This window comes from Ochotona princeps, chromosome 22 (genome assembly GCF_030435755.1).
Source record: "Ochotona princeps isolate mOchPri1 chromosome 22, mOchPri1.hap1, whole genome shotgun sequence".
Lineage (NCBI taxonomy): Eukaryota > Metazoa > Chordata > Mammalia > Lagomorpha > Ochotonidae > Ochotona > Ochotona princeps.
The window spans coordinates 2,884,052-2,902,665 of NC_080853.1; the positions used below are offsets into that span (position 1 = coordinate 2,884,052).

The window sequence follows — 18,614 nt, forward strand, 5'->3', positions numbered from 1 at the left end:
CTTCATCTTCTCACCCCACCCCCTAGTTTCTCAGAGCCCATGCAGGCCTCTCCCCCTCCATTCCCCTACCTTCCCCCCAGGTCCCTCCCCTCCACCCCCCCAAGGTCTCTCAGAGCCCTCTCAGGCCCAGGTCCCTCCCCCGTCCCCCCCTCAGGTCCCTCCCCCTCCCCCCCACGTCTCTCAGAGCCCTCTCAGACCCAGGTCCCTCCCCCACCCCCCCACAGAGCCCTCCCCCTCCCCCCCAGGTCTCTCAGAGTCCTCAGACCCAGGTCCCTCCCCCTCCCCCCCAGGTCTCTCAGAGCCCTCAGACTCAGGTCCCTCCCCCTCCCCCCCAGGTCTCTCAGAGCCCTCAGACTCAGGTCCCTCCCCCTCCCCCCCAGGTCTCTCAGAGCCCTCAGACTCAGGTCCCTCCCCCTCCCCCCAGGTCTCTCAGAGCCCTCTCAGGCCTAGGTCCCTCCCCTTCCACCCCCCCATCCCGTGACTCCCTCTCCCCCTTCAGTCCACCTCTCCCATCCCCCCTTGGTCTCTCAGCGCCCCCTTCAGGCTCCTTGCCTGCCCATCCCCCAACACTCCTACCCCGCCCAGGTCTCTCAGTATCCCCCCTCACGGCCTTCCCCTTTCACACCTCTCCTTCCAAGGCCTCTCAATGCCCCCTCACCTCTTCCCCACCTAGCCCACTACTCAGGTCTTGCCATTCTCCCACTCGGGGTTCTTCTCCCTCCACCCTCCCACTTGCACCCCTACCCTGGCCCCGCCCCTTCACGCCGCACCCCCCTCCCTTCCCACCTGGCGCCTGCGCATTGAGCCCTGCGGAGGCGGCGGTCCACAAGCTGCCCCACCCGCGGCCGAAGCAGAGCCCACCCAGGACGGGGCGGCGGGGGTCCGCCACGCCTCCGGGGGGTGAGCGGCCTCTCCCTGGAGCTCCTGCTATTGCGTGGAGCGTGGGCGGTCAGTGGGGCGGGCCGAAGTCGAGGGCTGCGGCCACGGATGGTGGGGTGCCTCAAGGCCACTGAAGGGGTCGGGTGGGGAGTGGCCCCGGGAACTCAGGGTCTGGTCTGGGTGGAGGGGACTATCGGGGTCAAGGACGCGAGAGGAGCTAAGGGGGAGAGCCTGCCCGGGCCCTAGCTTGCTGGCGTCCAGTGTGCACTGCCCCAACGGCCTGGCCTACCTTCAACCAGGTCGAATGTGCAATGGCTCTTCTCCCTGCTCAGCTCCAAACCTGTTGGTTCTAGAATGTTGGGCAAAAGCGTGCTGGGTCTCTTGCTGCCAGACTTATAGGAACCGAACTGGATCAACCTAGGCCTGACTCTGCTGGGCCAGCCCCATGTTAGAACTCCGTCAAGCCCAAAGCCGTCCGGGCCTGCAAACTCAGCTTAGTTCTTTCTCGAATAGGCCACCATCATGGCAGCCAACAGCATCTCTCCCGAGCAGTTCACCAAGATCAAAGAGCTCGAGCTGATGCCGGCCAAAGTTCTGGAGGAGGAGGCTGACAGCCTGTGCAGGGTGCAGGGCTGCCAGAGTCCCGGTGGGCTGGAGGCAGGCTGCAGCCTGGAGACCCTGCAGACCGGGCCCCCACAAGAGGAGCCAGCGCCGGTGCCAAGCTCCCCGCTGGAGCACAGCAAGCTCGCCCTGGCCCTGCCAAGCTTGCACCTGCCCGCCCTGGACGCGGGGCTGCAGGAGGCTGACTGGCTGGGCCCACAGCAGCCGCAGGAGGTGCAGGTGCTGCTGCAGGAGGCCGTGGCCAGCCTACCCTCGCTGCTGTGGCTGAGTGAGGAGCCCCAGCAGGAGGGGCAGCCGTGTGTGGCCTTCGGTGTCCAGGAAGAGCTGTACTCGCTGCAGGAATTGGGGGTGATGCAGTTCCACGTTCTGGAGCAGGGCGTCGCCAGGCTGGATGTTGCGGGGGCAGGCGAGGGCAGCAAAGCAGTGGCCCTGGCTGAGGGCGCCGAGCTCCGTGAGGTAGGGCTGGCTTCGGGAAGCCCCTTTACAGCCTTTGTCCTGCGCTGTGTGTGGGTGGGGGACACATTTTACAGTTTGCAGTTCAACTCAGTGAAAATCGTCCCTGGGAAGGCCTAGGTCCTGTCTCTTTCCTCTACTCCCCTTTTTCCTGAATACTTACTTATTTTTATTGCAAAGGCAGATTTATAGAGAGGAGAAAGATTCCCCCAAGTGGCTACAACAGTCAGTGACTGCTTTCCTGGGCCACAAACAGGGAGCTGGATGGGAAGTGGGGCAGCCAGGATACGAACCGGCGCCCATGTGGGGTTGAAGCTTGAGCCACTAGGCTATCACACGAGGCCCCCTGTTGCCCTTTTGTGATGGTGTTGAAGGGTTATACTAATTGGAGACTGTGGTACACCATTTTGTGTCTCGCTAATGTGACGTGAGTAAGACCGCATTGTGGCCATGCACGAGCTTTGATTTTTGTCGTCCGGCAGGCTGTGGTTCACGCACACCTTGTGAGAGGTGTCATGTGTCTGGTTTTGCTCCCCAGCTGCAGAGGAGCCAGCAGGAGGAGCCACTGGTGTTGGAAGGAGGGTTCAGTGACATGCCCCCCGAGCAGCTTTTTCTCCTGGAGGCCGGGCCCGCAGAGGAAGGAGCCGATGAAATCCTTCTGACCATTTCGAGTTTGAACGTGGCGAGCCAAGGAGAGGAACCCAGTGCCACTCCCACCCAGGTGGAGGAAGCCAGCCCTGCCAAGGAGGACAAGAAGACCAGAGGTAGGCAGGCCTCCTTCGGATTCGGGTGACTGGGCTACGGCTGGCAGGTGCTCTGTGTTGTGAGACACGTGCAAAAACCTTCCATGTGTTGCCTGCATGTCCAAAGCCGGTCCACAGGTGCCCGCAGAAGGCGGTGCCCTGGCTCTGACCCCTGCGTGGCAGGCTAGGGAGCCGGCAGCTGGCATCAGGACCAGGTAGCTCCCGCAGCAGGCAGCAGACAGCGCTTAGTGGACACCAGGAAGCGCCACAGAACTCCTCCGGAAATGGCCAGTGAGCCTGACTCCAGGGTGTGTGCAGCTTCCTGGCAGGGTGCCCGCCTGGCCAAGCCGGGCTCGCAGGGAGTCAGAGTAAGCAGGAACGTGGAGCTGCGTCCACGCCAGAATAAAGCGGGCAGCGCCGGCACCAACAGCAGGACTCTGTCCCTCAAACCGTGTTTGCTTAGTTTTTAAAGTAGTGGTTTCTTGCTTAAGAGTCGCATGTGCAGTGTGAGGCGCCTTTGCTTCCTGCTGGCAGCAGGTGGCCGAGGTTAGGAATGGACCATGGGAGCAGGCGTGCTGTCCTCATGCCCGCCCTGCTCCCACCGGGGCCAGGCCTTTCCGTGCGGTTTCCTGCGCTGGGTTACTGTGTAGGTAGTTGAGTTTCTGGCCTCTTGCCATGTGTAATTTCTCACATATTTAACTCAAGACATCACATCCTAAATTTGTCAACTCCTAGCTCCTAAATGTTCCCATTTCGCACAGCCTGATTCCCAAAATATTCTCACCATTCTCAAAAGAATTAACAAGCGTTTTCTCTGGTTCTGGTTCTGGTTCTGGTTTTTTCTTCCCCCTGTATTTGGAGAAGGTTTCGCTGTTATATTTAAGCTTTTGTCAGAATTAATCAGTAGAACCATCTGGTTGTTGTAATTTTTAAAATAAGTCGTTTTCTTGTGAAGTCTATTCAGATTTGCTGTTTCTTCTTGAGTCGACTCTAGTAGTTGTCTTTAGGATTTCTCATTTCATCTGGGCTTTCTTAGTTTATAGATATAGATATAGATATAGAATTGTTCATATTTTTACATAATCCTTGGAGTTTATGTAAAGTTGTTAGTATCATCCCCGCTTTCCCTCTTCGTTTTAATAATGTGGATGTTCTTTTCTTCCCCTTGGTCAAAATTCTAGGTAGAAGTTTGTCACTTGTAGATGTTTCCTTAATTGTTCTGTTTTCTTTTTTAATGTGATTATCTACACTCTGTTATTTCCTTCTCTGTCAGCTCTGGCTTAGGTTACCTGCTGGTCTCCCCAGGTCTGAAATCTTCCTTCTTTCCTAGTGTCTTTAGCGATCTTCCGTCTCGTCATCTTGAAGTACTGCACATTTTTTCTGGGATTTCTCTGACGCATGCTTGTTGAGATGTTGCTTAACTTTTCTCGTGTTATGCACCCCCCAGGATTTCTCTGTGTTGATTTCTAACTTCCTTGCAGTCCAGGGGATGTTCTGCATGCCCTCTGCCCGTGGCATGGTTCGTGGCTTGGCACGTGGTGCCGCATGGAACTTACCCTGTGTTCCGAGAGGCCTGTCTGGTCTGCGGTTGTTGAACGCAGAGTTCCCGAGATGGTGCGTCCACCGGGTTATGGTGTACCCTGACTCCTCACTAGGTTCCGGTTCTGTAGTTTTCTAAGTGGGGTATTAAAGTTTCCTGCTACTGTTAAGAGAGTCTACTTCGACCTTCAATTTTTGTGTTATATTTCAACCTTTGTGCCTCGAGTATTTGAGGACTCTGTTACTAGCTGTATATGTGTTTATAATTTTCGTCTTTGTGATGGACTGACCCCTCATGCCTTTTGTAGCAGTTGTTGTCTGTGTTGTTTAATGTTAAGTGGTCTCGGCTGTTTGCTTCACCCTGGGCATCCCATCTCTTTTCCGACTGACTTTCAGCCTGTTTGTGTCTTTGAATTTAAATTAATCTCAAATGGTTGGATCATGCTTTTAGCTCTTTCTGCCAGTTCCAGACTCTGAACTGGAGGGTCTGGTCTACTCTCTATTGTCTTCATTTTTGTTGTTTAACAAAATGTCATTTTTAAAAGTCCCTTAGTTCTTACACTGTCATTTTCTTTGGTGTTGGGTGGCTATTGTGTCTAATTTCAATCTCTTAGTCATTTTTTATGATCTACTTTGGGGTGTATTTGCTTTGTGCTCCAGCGGTTTGGTTGCATTTGATGTAGAACTCTGAGTTGACACTACCTAAACTTTGTTAAGGTTTTTGCGTGTGCATCTTGTTTGGGACGCTCAGCTCCAACGCTCTTCCGCCACCACTGCTTGAGACCACTGCACCATCCCACCAGTGCCCTGGGCACCGCCCATCGTTCAGGACTCTCCTTCATTCCTCATGGCGAAGTCTCTCGTTCGATCTAGTTTGCTAATTCTGTTCCTTTTTCTTCAGCTGAGCCCTGCTCATGGATGTTTCATTTCAGTTACTAGAATTTTCAGTTTCAAGCTTTCTGTTGTTTTATTTTATTTATTTATTTATTTATTTATTTATTTACCTATTTACTTATTTATTTATTTAATGTATATGTATTTATTATTTTTTATTATATATTTTGTAGCTTTTATTTGATGAGCCATCATTCTCATGATTTTTTTCCATTTCTTAAAGTTTGTTTTGTTTCTGTCTTGGCATGTGTGTGAAGCCACCGGTTTAAAGTCTTTGTCCAGGATGCCTGGTGCCTTTGTCCAGCACGTCCACCTTGTCCTCAGAGAGCAGCAGTTTCTGTTGACTCTTCTCTCTCTCTGTACAGGCCTCCATGTTGGCTTCTTTCTTTGTGGGCCATGTGATTACTTGCAGAAAATCAGACCTGAGCTTTAGAACATGGCAGCTCCATTAATCGTTCGCCCGCTCCGTGTGGGCCCCTTTGTGAACCAGGCAAAGTGTGTGTTCTTTGCTTTGGCCACTGCAGTCTCTTGGTCACTGATGCATAGGACGAGATTTTAAGTACCTGGAACCAGAAGGACAGAACATGGAAGCTGACCATCGACCTGCCAGGGACTCTGCGTGTTGACGCTGGGCTTCCGCGTCCGACCCGGAAGGTCGCAGCTCCACGCCCTTATTCCTGCAAGTGCCCTGTGCAGTCTGCGGCTTCCCCTCCTATCCCCTGCCTTCAAGTGCTCTCAGCAAGCATCTGCTCATCCCCCTCACCCCAGGTAGCCTGCTCCGCACTGAGGGAGTCCCAAGGCACAGGAAATGAAGGCCAGCCTTTAGAAGTGCTGTCCCCAGGGCTCAGGGCAGATCTCAGCAAGCCTTCCTTATGGGCGTGTGATACTAACCACAGTCTTTAAACCGCAGTTCACTCGGGTCTGGCTGTGCCTTCAGGGTGGTATTTTCAAGGACATGGTTGAGCTCGGAAGAAGGAATGAGCCCAGGAGAAGCCCAGACTCCAGAGGGCTCCCGCTCAGTACCACGAGCCTGCCAGGTGTTGTGGAGGCAGATGGTCCTCTGGTTGTTTCCAGCGTGTGGCAGTGGGTGCGGTCCCCGGGGCTTTGTGGACCAGCTGGATGGTGACACTCCCTGCCCTGCCGCGTTCACTCCCCGCGCTGTGTCCTGCTCTTACGTCTGCATCTGCAGCTCCGCCCGTGCCAGGTCCTTGCTTCCTGCTGGTTCTGCTCCGGCATCTCACTTAGTCACTGGAAACTGTCTTATTTGGAATTTTCTCTGGGAATTCTTGGAAACCCAGGCTGACCGTTGGTCCTTTGCCCAATGGTTTGTTTCCACCACAAGAAGTCGTGGTCAGACTGAGTGATGATCAGAAAACCACCTTCAACCAGCTCCCTGCTGGGCCTTGTTAGGACCTCCTGGGAAGTGGGTGTCTTTTGCAGCCATGTTAGAGGAAGATTTTCTCACCTGTCTGCCAGGCCAGTGCTGTCCAAGGTGAACTTGCTGAGACGATGGGCTGTACTGTGTCTGTGGTGCTTAGTTAGGTGGCCGCTAAACTCCAAGGCCCTTGGGCACTTCATCTGTGATCCGCAGTGGAGGACGTGGGTTTTACATTTCGTGTTAACCATTTTTTTCCCCAGTTTGAGTGGTCGTGTGTGACTGGGGCTGCGGTTTGCCCAGCACCCTTTTTCTGGTCCCTGCTGGGTGGGGGCTGCAGAGTGAAGGGGTCATCTTTGGTGCCGGTCCCTCTTGGACTAGCGTGCTGTGTCCCCTTCAGTGCATGGGCACCTGCGACCTGGAGGCGTTTCCTCCTGTGGTTCAAGCGCCTGGCTCGTCACCTGCCGGGCATGGCAGTCCGCCCGTCTCCTGCTGCCTAGGCTGTCCCGATCAGCCCGTCAGTGTCAGTAGCGTGTCTTGTTTGCACGTGAGTCGGCATCGAGCTGGGGCCAAGCTGCCACGAGCTCTTGAGCACACAGGCGTGTGCAAGCTTACGGGCTCTGGCCCTTCTTGCAGAAGCGAGCCGGACCTTCTGCTGCAATGTGTGCGACTTCTCCTCTTCCCGGGCCTCGAGCTTAAAGCGTCACATGAAGACGCATTCCAGCGAGAAGCCACACCTGTGTCACCTGTGCCTGAAGGCCTTCCGCACGGCCAGCCTCCTGCGCAACCACATTAACACACACACGGGTGAGCTGCATGCCCCCCGGCCCGCTCGAGCGTCCCCTACAGCACAGGTGCCCCGGGCCACAGCCGCTCTCTGGTTCCCCACGCCCTCCATCAGCTGCATGTGTGGAATGTGCCATTTGTCGGCATAATCTTGCTTAGGTCAAAATGGCCATGTTGTGAGGAGCCACTGCTGGGGCCGTGCCAGTGCACACCTGCGGCGTTGGCCTTGCCGGCAGCACCTGGGGTGGCCGGCTCGGCGCCGTCCGTGGCTTTGGCCACATGTGGGCGGAGGCCCGCAGTGGGCGGGGTCGCTGTCTTATTCTGGTCTCTTCTTGCGCCTTGGCCAGGAGCGCTGAATTTTACAGCTTCTCCTGCGCTTGCGGGGTTCCCGTGAGGAGCACCATCTGCTCTGTTCACTTATTCTGACCACAGTGCAGCCGAGGAGGCGGCAGAGCCACAGGTGTTACTGTAGTGTGCTCTCTGAGTTTTGGTCGGGCTTTGCTCTTCCAGGAAACAGGCCCTACAAGTGTGGGGACTGTGACATGGCCTTTGTCACCAGTGGTGAGCTGGTGCGCCACCGGCGGTACAGACACACCCACGAGAAACCCTTCAAGTGCTCCCTGTGCAAGTATGCCAGCGTGGAGGTAAGCGCATCCCCCTGCCCGCCCCGAAGCAGCAGCTGAGGAAATGGGACAGCGTGGAGACTATGTGTGGCCCACGCGAGTCCGTCCCGGACTCACGGGAGAAATACCCTGCGCTCGTTTTCCAAGTGCAACTGGCAGAATCCTGTTGCTTTGACTGCTTGTTCGGAGAAGGCAGAGCTAAAGGTGTGCACGTGATGAATCAAATGAGTTCTGGTTGAGCCTTGCTGGGCCCCACAGTTGCCCGCATGCCCTGGGCGTGGGTGGACAGGACCGCCCATTGCCATTCGGACAGAAGCCCTCCTGTCACACCTCCGTGACAAGCCACAGTCGTTTCTCCTGGACTGTTTGGTTGGTACCTGCCGGTGTGTCTCCCTAAATCGGAGCTGGCAAGCATCCAGCCCTGGGCTGCGGAGACCCATGAAGGTTTGAAAGTCCCGTGGCCCGAGCCTGCCATGGCCCTGCAGGAGGGCCCAAGCCCACCATGGCCCCGCGGCCCGAGCCTGCCACGGCCCTGCAGGAGGGCCCAAGCCCGCCACGGCCCCGCGGCCCGAGCCTGCCACGGCCCTGTGGCCCGAGCCTGCCACGGCCCTGCAGGAGGGCCCAAGCCCGCCACGGCCCTGTGGCCCGAGCCTGCCACGGCCCTGTGGCCCGAGCCTGCCACGGCCCTGCAGGAGGGCCCAAGCCCACCACGGCCCCGCGGCCCGAGCCTGCCACGGCCCTGCAGGAAGGGCTTTCTGCACGAAGGAAAGCAGAGGCGGCGGTGACTTCCCAGTGCCCCTTCTCCACCAGCCACCCCAGCGTGTGCCAAGGAGCACCGTGGGTCCTGGGTCAGAGCCGGGCCGGGGCGGTAACTAAGCAAAAGTGCTGTGGTTTACAAACGTTCCCTGTGTGCCGTGGCAGAAATTAGGAAATGTCACAGACAGGCAGAATTTGATGCCAAGAATGTTTTCAGCTAGTACTATTTTTAAAACATGTGTTCTCATGTGACCTAAAGGTTGTGATGGGAGTTGAAACAGGGAATGGGGGATTATGAGAACAGACCCGGAGGGCCGTCCTATAGCATGCCACCTTTTTCTTCTGAGAACTCTAAGCCAAATGAGTCCTTTGGAGCTTGTCTGCCCCGGTCCTTCCTCTCATGTTGACTGTTCTTACCGCTTCTTCACATGTTGGGGAAGCAGAGAGGGGTGGCCTTCCTCAGCCTCGCATTGCTGCCAGAACCCTCTCACTCCATGGCCCCATTTTTTGCTAAAAGCACGGCCTCGTGGTTCTGGCAGGCAGCGAGACAGGCACAGAGAGAAGCACTAGGGGCAGAGGGGGCGTATTGCTTCCCCACTTGCAGTGTGTCTCACCCAGCAGGCCCTGCGACCAGGCTTCCTGGCAGGGAGGCAGGCCACCCCCAGGTGCACCTCAGCTGGAGGCGGTCGGGGGAGGCCCCCTGGCATGTTCTGCAGCACCCAGCACGTGCCTCCAGATTTTTACTTTACGCACAAGAACAGAACTGTTCGCAGATGTGATGCTGCTGCAGCACGGTCTGAGCTTGCAGCTGCGTTGCCCTAAAAGGGGAATAGATGCAAATGCAGCGTGGCCGGCCGTGCCTCCGGCTTCAAGAAGGGTAGAGGCTTGTAGCCACCGCGTGTTACAGCCACGAGCCTCGTGCCCCAGGGGCCCTGGTACGCCCCTCGGATGTGCCGTGCTCTGGCGTGACAGGCGGGCTCCTCACACTGAGTGGCAGGGCTCCAGTGCACGCCCCAGCCCCCAGCTCTTGGCACTCATCTGTCTGCCAGGCGAGCAAGCTGAAGCGTCACGTCCGCTCGCACACGGGCGAGCGCCCCTTCCAGTGCGGCCTGTGCAGCTATGCCAGCAAGGACGCCTGCAAGCTGAAGCGGCACATGCGGACCCACTCAGGTGAGCGCGCCCCGCCTCAGGGCTGGCAGGGGGCGGGGGGCTCAGCCTGGACCAGCCCCTCCTCAGGGCTAGGCAGTTGACACTGCCCGCGTCCCATGTCGGAGGCAGGTTTCGAGTTCCTGACGCCAGCTTCCTGCTAATGGGCACCCTGGGAGGCAGTGTTTGGGAGACCGGACGGAGTTCCAGGCTTTGGCTCCAGCACCGGGGCAGGTGAACAGAAGGAGGTCTCTCACACTTTCTTGCTCTTTCATTTTAAAAAATAATCTTGGACTAGAAATACATGACTGTGGTGTCTGGACTGAAGTTGAAGCGACATGGGCGTCTCTTCAGAGTGGGGCCAGTCCACCTCTGTGTGTGACGTTCGGGGGCCGTGTGAGCACTGCGCTGCAGGCCCTGGGATGAGCAGAGAGCACCCCAAAGCTTGCACCCCATGGCTGTAGGCACCTGCATTCTCCCTCAGCGCTCAGGCTGCAGGGTGCCGAGACTGTGTGCGGCCACACCAGGAATACGCTCAGGCATGTCTGTAGTCGTAAGCCTGGAGGTGACCCTCGGCCATCCTGAGCCCCTAGGGGTCAGGGAAGCCATGTAGACCCAGCCACTCCACGTGGGCTGCCTGGGCGTGACGACCTGAACCCCTGGACAGAGTGTCCCCAGGGTGCTTGGGTGAGGCCCGGCCTGAGAGCTGAGGCCACCCTCCTCTGGTCGCATGTCCCAGGAGAGAAGCCGTACGAGTGCCACGTGTGCCACGCCCGATTCACCCAGAGTGGCACCATGAAGATCCACATTGTGCAGAAGCACAGCGAGAACGTCCCCAAGTACCAGTGCCCTCACTGCGCCACCCTCATCGCCAGGAAGAGCGACCTGCGTGAGTGTCCTTTACCGCTTTCTGCAGGGCGGGCCGTTGGACCAGCCACAGGACTGGGGTGTGGACCGTGCAGTGCTGGCCATGGGGCCGTGGAACAGGGAGCCTGCATCACCAGCCACAGGACTGGGGTGTGGGCCGTGCAGTGCTGGCCGTGGGGCCGTGGAACAGGGAGCCTGCATCACCAGCCACAGGACTGGGGTGTGGACCGTGCAGTGCTGGCCGTGGGGCCTTGGGGCCGTGGAACAGGGAGCCTGCAGCGCCTGGGAGGGGTTTCTTCCAGCGATCGTATGGCACCATCTAGCGGCCACAGTGCAGAACTGCAGCTTCACGAGCCTTTTCTTGTACGCATGCGTAGCAAGAACCCGCCTGCCTGCAACGCACGCGCAGTAGCTGTCGCGGGCATTTGAATTTACCCTGGGCTGTGGCTTTTCGTCCAGGGAAAGACTGGGGCCTCGCAGCCCAGACCTGCGCGGGGGGCCCGTGGGCTGGGTATCAGGTTCAGAGCCAAGATGGTGACCAGTGTCCTGCGGTGAGCTTGCCCTCAGGGGCGCCCCCAGCCCGCATCTGGGGTCCACATGGTGGCTCTGGGTGGCATGAGTGACGTCATGGAACTCCCTCCCGGGAGAGTGAATGATGTCATGAGATTCATCCTCTCCGTGGTGGGAGAGTGACGTCATGAGACGTCATGGGGCACAATTGGCTCATTGTCCATTTACTGGGAAAATGTTCCTGAAACATCACCGAATGCTTCCCGGAGTCAAGCTCTGTCATACAGAACGTTCCGTGTGTGCTGCCGGAAAAGCATGGACAACACAAGACCCTGAGACCACAGGCTGGTGCCAGCAAGGCCCACGGGACCCTCCTGATCTCTGGCAGAGGGACAGTGGCCACTGCTTCAAGTGACTGGGCAGCACACTCGGCTGTGTGCACGTGGGTACTGTGCACACTCAGGTGCCACGTGCACACACTGAGGTGCTGTGTGCACACACTCAGGTGCCACATGCACACACTCAGGTGCCACATGCACACACTGAGGTGCCGCGTGCGCACACTAAGGTGCTGTGTGCACATTGGCGCTGTGCACGCTCAGGTGCCGTGTGCACACACTGAGGTGCTGTGTGCACACACTGAGGTGCCACATGCACACACTGAGGTGCTGTGTGCACACACTGAGGTGCCCAGTGCACATGGGCACTGTGTGCATGCTGAGCCCTCCTTCACCATCCCTGTCTGGGGGACATGTCCCTAAGCTGCCTAAGAGTGTCTGAGGCTGTAGCCTCCTCATGGCCTCCTAGTTGTGTCCCATTGATGCCGCCTTCAGACACAGTGCGATGGGAGGAGCCCCGTGAATGAGGTACAAATATCCACATGGCCCTCGGTGAAGAATGGTTCTTTTCTGGGTGTGGCTGCACCTCCATGCGCCACGTGTCTACCCTAGTGGGCAAGGCCGGGGTGAGTGAGGCTGACTGTCCTGCATACAGGGGAGCAGGGGAGTAGCTGGCCCGTGGCCCCTGGCTCCTGGCCTATAGATCCTGGCCTATGGCCCCTGGTTTCTGTCTTGTGGCCCCGGCTCCTGGCCTATGGGCCCTGGCTCCTGGCCTATAGCTGCTGGCCTATGGCCCCTGGTTTCTAGCCTGTGACCCTGGCTCCTGGCCCGTGGCCCTGGTTCCTGGCATGAGTAGTGTCCTTGCTAAGGGCTGCTGGCCTGCAGAACGGGCAGGCCCTGCAGCAGCCAGCAGTGAGTGGTGCCTCACACTTGGCTTTCGTTTCAGGTGTCCATCTGCTTAACCTGCACACTTACCAGGCCACCGAGCTGAAGTGCCGCTACTGCCCAGCCGTCTTCCACGAGCGCTATGCCCTCCTTCAGCACCAGAAGACCCACAGGGACGAGAAGCGCTTCAAGTGCAGCCACTGCAGCTATGCCTGCAAGCAGGTGCCACCTGCCGAGCAGCAGCAGTGGGAGGCAGCAGTGGGGGGTGGTGGGCAGTAGTGGGCAGTGGGAGGCTGTGACAGACAGCGGTAGACCAGGCCAGGGTGGGCAGTGGGCGGCTGTAGGCCAGGCCATGGTGGGCAGTGGGAGGCTGTGGCAGGCGGCGGTGGGCTGTGGTGGGCAGTGGGAGGCTGTGACAGACGGCGGTAGACCAGGCCAGGGTGGGCAGTGGGCGGCTGTGGCAGGCGGCAGTGGGCCAGGCCATGGTGGGCAGTGGGAGGCTGTGACAGACGGCGGTAGACCAGGCCAGGGTGGGCAGGGGGAGGCTGTGGCAGGCGGCGGTGGGCTGTGGTGGGCAGTGGTGGGCGGCTGAAAGAGGCAATAGGAGGCAATGGTCCTGGGCAGGAGGCCGCCTGGCCTTGGAAGCTCCATGGCTCACAGCGCTACCATTGGAAACAGCAACTCCCACAGGGGATGGGTCCTCAAGGCTGCTCAAGCTGCGTCACAGCCAACACAGGCGGCTGCCACCCTTTGCTTCACATTGGCAGGGCGGGAGCAGAGGTCTCTGAGGGTGCCGTGGCATGCCCACTGCGTCCCTCACCTTGGTACAGCCGCAGAACGAAGGGCAGCTTCGCTTGATGCCCTGGACGTAGCCGGGAGTTACGGACCTCGCTTGATCCGGGCCCAAAGGCTTTCTGCTTAGTGCTGTGGGAGGCGAGAAGCGGGAGGTTGACACAGCCCACCGCACCCCACTCTCCGCCTGCCAGAGCCCAGGGCACCCAGGAACAGCACCTGCATCACTGACCACTGCCCCAAGCACTGCGTCCCCTGCAGGGACAGGTAGCAGCAGGACCCTGTGTGTCCGTGGTGGAGCACTTGGCAGACATGCCGGAGGGTGACAGGTCCCCTGAAGTGAGACATTAGCAGTCACGTGATTGTGCCTGTCGAGAGAATCCAGAGAACTGAACCTTGAGAGCGAGTGAGAAAACGGAAAGAAGGGGAAGGAGGGGCAAGACAGGGAGGGGCCAGAGGGGAAGAAAGGGCACGGGGGGGGGGTGGGGATGGAAGATGGGGAGAAGGTGGGAGGCAAGGCCCGAGCACCACTGAGCACCTGTGACACTGCCCCACGGAGGGGCGGCAGGTGACAGGTGCAGGGGCGGTGGACACTGCCCCACGGAGGGGCGGCAGGTGACAGGTGCAGGGGCGGTGGACACTGCCAGCCAGCCTGGTGGCAATGCAAGGACCTGGAGCGTCACAGCACCTGCTTTGCCGTGACTTCTTACTTTTGTCCTGACTCTAGAAACCATTTGCTTAGTTCTTTAGTCGTCTCTTGGCTGAGAATTCAGACTGGCTCCTTGTCTGCTTTCTAAGCAGCATACAGATCCATGAACGCCCTCTCAGAAAGCAGAGGGAGAATGTGTGGATATTTCACATGCTTCCAGTTCCAGTGGACGTGGAATTCCTGCTCTCACGTTAGGTTTTAGGGTTGCAGGGTCTGTCTGCCCTGGGTCAGCTTGGGAAACTGCAGGTCATTGCATGGAAGTCCAGGTCCCGCACAGCGTGGCTGCTGTCGCGTGGCCCTCAGAGGCCCCGCCGGGAGGTCGGTTAGAACTTGGTGCCCTGCTGGCCTGGTAAGGTCTGGGCTGGCTGTGTGCTGGGGCCTCCGCAGAGCTTGGTCTTGGGGGAGCGCACAGCAGCAGTGCCAGGGTAGGTGAGCTGTCTTCGTCCCCTTGCCCCTCAGGAACGCCACATGACCGTGCACGAACGCACCCACACGGGCGAGAAGCCGTTCGTCTGCCTCTCTTGCAATAAGTGTTTCCGACAGAAGCAGCTGCTCAATGTCCACTTCAGGAAGTACCATGATGCCAGCTTTGTGCCCACTGTGCACCAGTGCCCCAAGTGCGGCAAGGGCTTTTCCCGCTGGGTAAGCTCCCGCGGCCCCGCAGCACCCTGTGTGGAGCCCCGCCTGTCTTGGCAAGGTGCTTGCTGGAGCCACAGGTAGGGGAGGTTCGAGGAGAGCGTGGGCTCCCTTGCCCTTTGAGAAGGGATCATGCCACCTGCTCCAGGCTGGCAAGAGGCTCTCTGTTGTCACATGGCCTAAGGAGCCCCAGTTCAGTGTAGTGTTTTCTAGTCAGTTTTTAAACGTTTTATTTATCTATTTAGACTTACTTGTTTGAAGAGAAAGATCTTTCATCTGCTGGTTCACTCCCCAAATGGCCGCATGGCCACAATGGGCCAGTTGAAGCCAGTTGAGGCCTGCTGCAATGCTGGCCTCCCAGGTGAGCTCTAGGCCCCGGCATGTGGTAGTTCCAGCTGTTTTTACACATTGGATTTAGACTGTTTCCCCAAGTGCGAATCACACCTGTTTGCCAGGTGGTCTCAGGGCGGCACCGTGGGGCTGTGCTCAGTTGTCCGCCACCAGTGGCATTCCTTGAGGGGGTATCTTAGCTACTGCGTCTACACCGTGGACCACGTCAAAGCTGCGTGACCCAGGACACCAGGCATTTGTCATCTCGGTGTCTGTGGGTCGGGACTCTGGGCTTCTCTCTCCGTGGCCATGGTGACATCAGTTCTGTGAGCACACAGAAAGATTGATTTATGTGTTTGAAAGAGAACTTCCATCTGCCAGTTCATTTTCAGATCCAAAGCAGGCAGGGCTGAGCCAGGCCGAAGCAAGGAGCCAGGAGCTTCCTCCGGGTCTCCCACATGGGTGCGGGGGCCCAGATCTTTGAGCCCTGCTCCACTGCTTTCTCAGAGTGGAAATGGAGCAGCTGGGATAGTTCAGTGCCCACGTGCTGGTGTTACAGGTGGTAGCTTTTCCTGTGACAACACAATGCCAGCCGCCATGGAGTTTAATTGGCTGAACCGTGTGGTGTGGGAATTGTCTCTGTAACACTGTTAAGGGGTCATGAACAGATCCTTGAATCCAGTTTAATTTTTTGAAAAGTCAGTTATTCCCAGACCTCCCTCCTCGGTCACCCAGCAGGGACTGCCACCCTCGAGATCTGGGGGCTGCCAGGGCCCCGCTAGCTTCCTAGGAAATAGCCCGGACATAGCGTTGGTCACCTGGGCATGTCCTGAGTCCAGCACAGCCTGAATGTCACAGCAGCTTCCTCTCTGCTTAACCCAGTGACTGTCTAAAGGCTGGGAATGTTTTCGCCAACACGAAACTGATGCTAGTTGTTCTCGGCCCTCAACTTGACGGCATCACAGGCAGCCTTGTTCATGTATGTGTGTGTGCATGTCGCATGCACCTTGGTGCACGTATGTGCATACATGTGCATTTTGTGTGTGTTCTGTGTGCACATGTATGTAAGCACATGAGCCTTACAGGTATGTATATGCCTATGAATGTGTGTATTCACATGCACCACGTATGTGTGCAGGGATATGTGTTTGCCTGTTGTGCATACACATGTGCACACATGTGCTCTGTGTGTATACATGTCCTGTGTGCACACATTCATTTAAATGTGTTGCACGTGTACACATGTGCACTTGATATGTACACATGCCCAGACTATGCTGATGTGTGTCTACCCTTTGCATATGTGTGTAAATACCTGTGTATACACATGTGTGTAGATGTGTCCATGTGTCCCTGTGTGTGTAGATGTGTCCCTGTGTGTATATGTGTAAATGTGTCCTTGTGTCCCTGTGTGTGAACTTTCCAAATAGTCACTGGTTTTCTAACTTATTTTAATCATCCAAATGTTCATCTAATCAGCTTAGCCAGGAAATCCTTAGCTCTCCTGTTTGGAAAAAAAAATTATTGGAAAGGCAGGATTACACAGAAAGAAAGGTTGCTCTTCCATGCTCTAGTTCACTCCCCAGCTGGCTGCAGCTGCCAGCGCTGGCCTGGCTCAGGCAGGAGCTCTAACTAGATCTCCCACATGAGGCTCTGCAGCTGCTTTCCCAGACCATGAGCAGGGAGCTGGAGCACAAGTGGGGCAGCCAAGACTTGAACCTGCAGCCGTATTAGATGGAGGCCTAACACACTACACCACAGCACTAGACCCTGGCTTTCATTTTCATTGTGAATGTCACGTGGGATTCAGTGGTTGTGACTGCCGCATCCCGTGGAATCAGGAAGGACGTCTGTGGGGTGGTGAAATCACTCATCCAGTTGGCAGGTTTAAATTCTGGGTTAGCCCCAGTCTGTGCTTTAGGTGGTGGTAGGGTTCTAAAAGCAGAAACTGCGACTTCATTGAGTGCTACTAAACACTGTAAAATAAGGCCAGCTCCGGCTGGACGCACCACAGCAGACAGGCCTGCCGGCCGGCTCAGCTCTCCCTTGTGCGTGAGTCGGTGAGAGGCCCCGTTGCTGCACTCTCCTGTCCTGTCATGCTGACGACACCCGCGTCCCATGTCATCCTGACAGAGTAACATGAACCGCCACGCCGAGAAGTGCGACTCGCGCCCGGAGCAGGCAGCGGCAGCCGTGGCACGGGGGAGGAGAGTGAGAAAGGCCAGGGATGCACCCGGGGCAGCGCTGAGCGAAGAAGGTACCTGTGTCAATCAAGGCTGCGCTCACCTCGGGGTGACTTTCCGGGTGTAAATGTCCCAGAGTCAGGGCTGCCACGTGGGGCACAGAGGGACCCCTTTGTCTGCTGCCCACCTGAGGGGAACGGGGAGGCGCCGGGTGCCACCGCCCACTGTGGTGGCTGAGGTGGGGCAGGCCCTCAGCTGCCTCAGCATCCCACCCCGCCACAGGCAGGACACGCAGAGTGGGGACTTGCTGCGGGCTGATGGCCCATAGGGACGCGAGCTCTGGGGAGCAGCTGGCCATGGGCCATGTCCTCTGTGTGCAGACAGCTTGGGCAGCAGCAGGGCCACGGGCCTTGGCCGGGAGTGACTTGCCCTGCACCCGTAGGGCGTGCCACGGTGTCTGGGGGGAAACAGAATGAGAGGCTCCTGCCTCCCAGGGGTGGAGTCTGGGCGTGGTGCTCACATACACACACACGCACACACACACACATACACACACATACACGCGCACACACACATACACACACGCACATACACACGCGCGCGCACACACATACACACACGCACACACACATACACACACGCACGCACACACACACACACACATACACACGCTGCAGGGAGCCACAGGCCCCCAGTGCTGACCGTGAGAAGCCTCGGCTTGTCGGCAGGTAGTGTCCTGGGAGCCGGAAGCTTGTGTCTGGCACACCTGTCACGGCACCAGGACAGGCGCCACGGTCTCCAGCTGTGCTGGTGCAGTGCCTCACTCCCTGCTCCGGGTTTCCCTTCTCCACGTGCTCCCACAGAGCCTGGCATCCAGGAGGCCGCGTGGGAGGAGGCCTTGGTGCCGAAGGAGGGACTGCTCCTGGAGGTGCTGGATCCTGCCCTGGACGGAGTGCCCAAGGCCGGAAGCCAGGAGCCGGAACAAGGCCTGACGTGCGAGATGCTGCTGAACGCAATGGACCAGTGATTGGGCCCTGCCCCCAGCCCCGCCCTCTGTAGATGCCCCGGCGCTACTGCCCCTCTGGAGGGCTTAGTCAGTGCCCAAGAGGGCAGTCATGGTTCTCCCCAAGTTTGAGAAAGTACCTAGAATTGTTAGCCAAGTTTTAGCTGAATATTTCAAGTATTCTATAAAAACATTTTTTTAAGATTTATTTTATTTATTTGAAAGGCAGAGTTAGAGAGAGACCTACCTTCTGTCTGCTGGCTCACTCCCCAAATGGCCAAAATGGCTGAGGCTGAGCCAGGCCAAAGTCAGGAGCTTTGTTCATGTCCCCTGTGTCCCCTGCTGCCCGGGTGTGTTAGCAGGGAGCTGGACTGGAAGAGGAGCAGGCAGAGTTAGAACCACTGCCCATGCGAGATGCTGGCATTTCAGCCACCTGCTTTAACAATGTTGAATAAGAGGGTCATGGCTGAACCTGTGAATGCATCCACGCTATGCTAAGGTGGCCCGAGATGAACGCGTGCTGCTTGGGCGGCATTACCTCCCACT

General features: G+C 57.6%; 1 protein-coding gene across 1 annotated transcript; it reads left to right on the plus strand.

The window, feature by feature from the left end:
- The first annotated feature begins 1,397 nt into the window (after window positions 1–1,397).
- On the plus strand, window positions 1,398–18,124 carry CTCFL (CCCTC-binding factor like). The gene is made up of 10 exons (XM_058679874.1): window positions 1,398–1,956; window positions 2,492–2,717; window positions 7,141–7,311; window positions 7,801–7,934; window positions 9,719–9,839; window positions 10,555–10,704; window positions 12,477–12,637; window positions 14,376–14,558; window positions 17,016–17,139; window positions 17,794–18,124. Exons 1-10 carry the CDS (start codon window positions 1,402–1,404, stop codon window positions 18,090–18,092), a joined length of 2,124 nt encoding a protein of 707 aa, XP_058535857.1. The 5' UTR covers window positions 1,398–1,401; the 3' UTR covers window positions 18,093–18,124.
- Window positions 18,125–18,614: the final 490 nt, after the last annotated feature.

Coding starts and splice junctions, on each gene's coding strand:
- CTCFL (XM_058679874.1), top strand. CDS start 1,402: ATGGCAGCCAACAGCATCTCTCCCGAGCAGTTCACCAAGATCAAAGAG. Junction 7,935..9,718: donor GCAAGTATGCCAGCGTGGAG/GTAAGCGCATCC, acceptor TCTGTCTGCCAG/GCGAGCAAGCTGAAGCGTCA. Junction 12,638..14,375: donor GCAGCTATGCCTGCAAGCAG/GTGCCACCTGCC, acceptor CTTGCCCCTCAG/GAACGCCACATGACCGTGCA.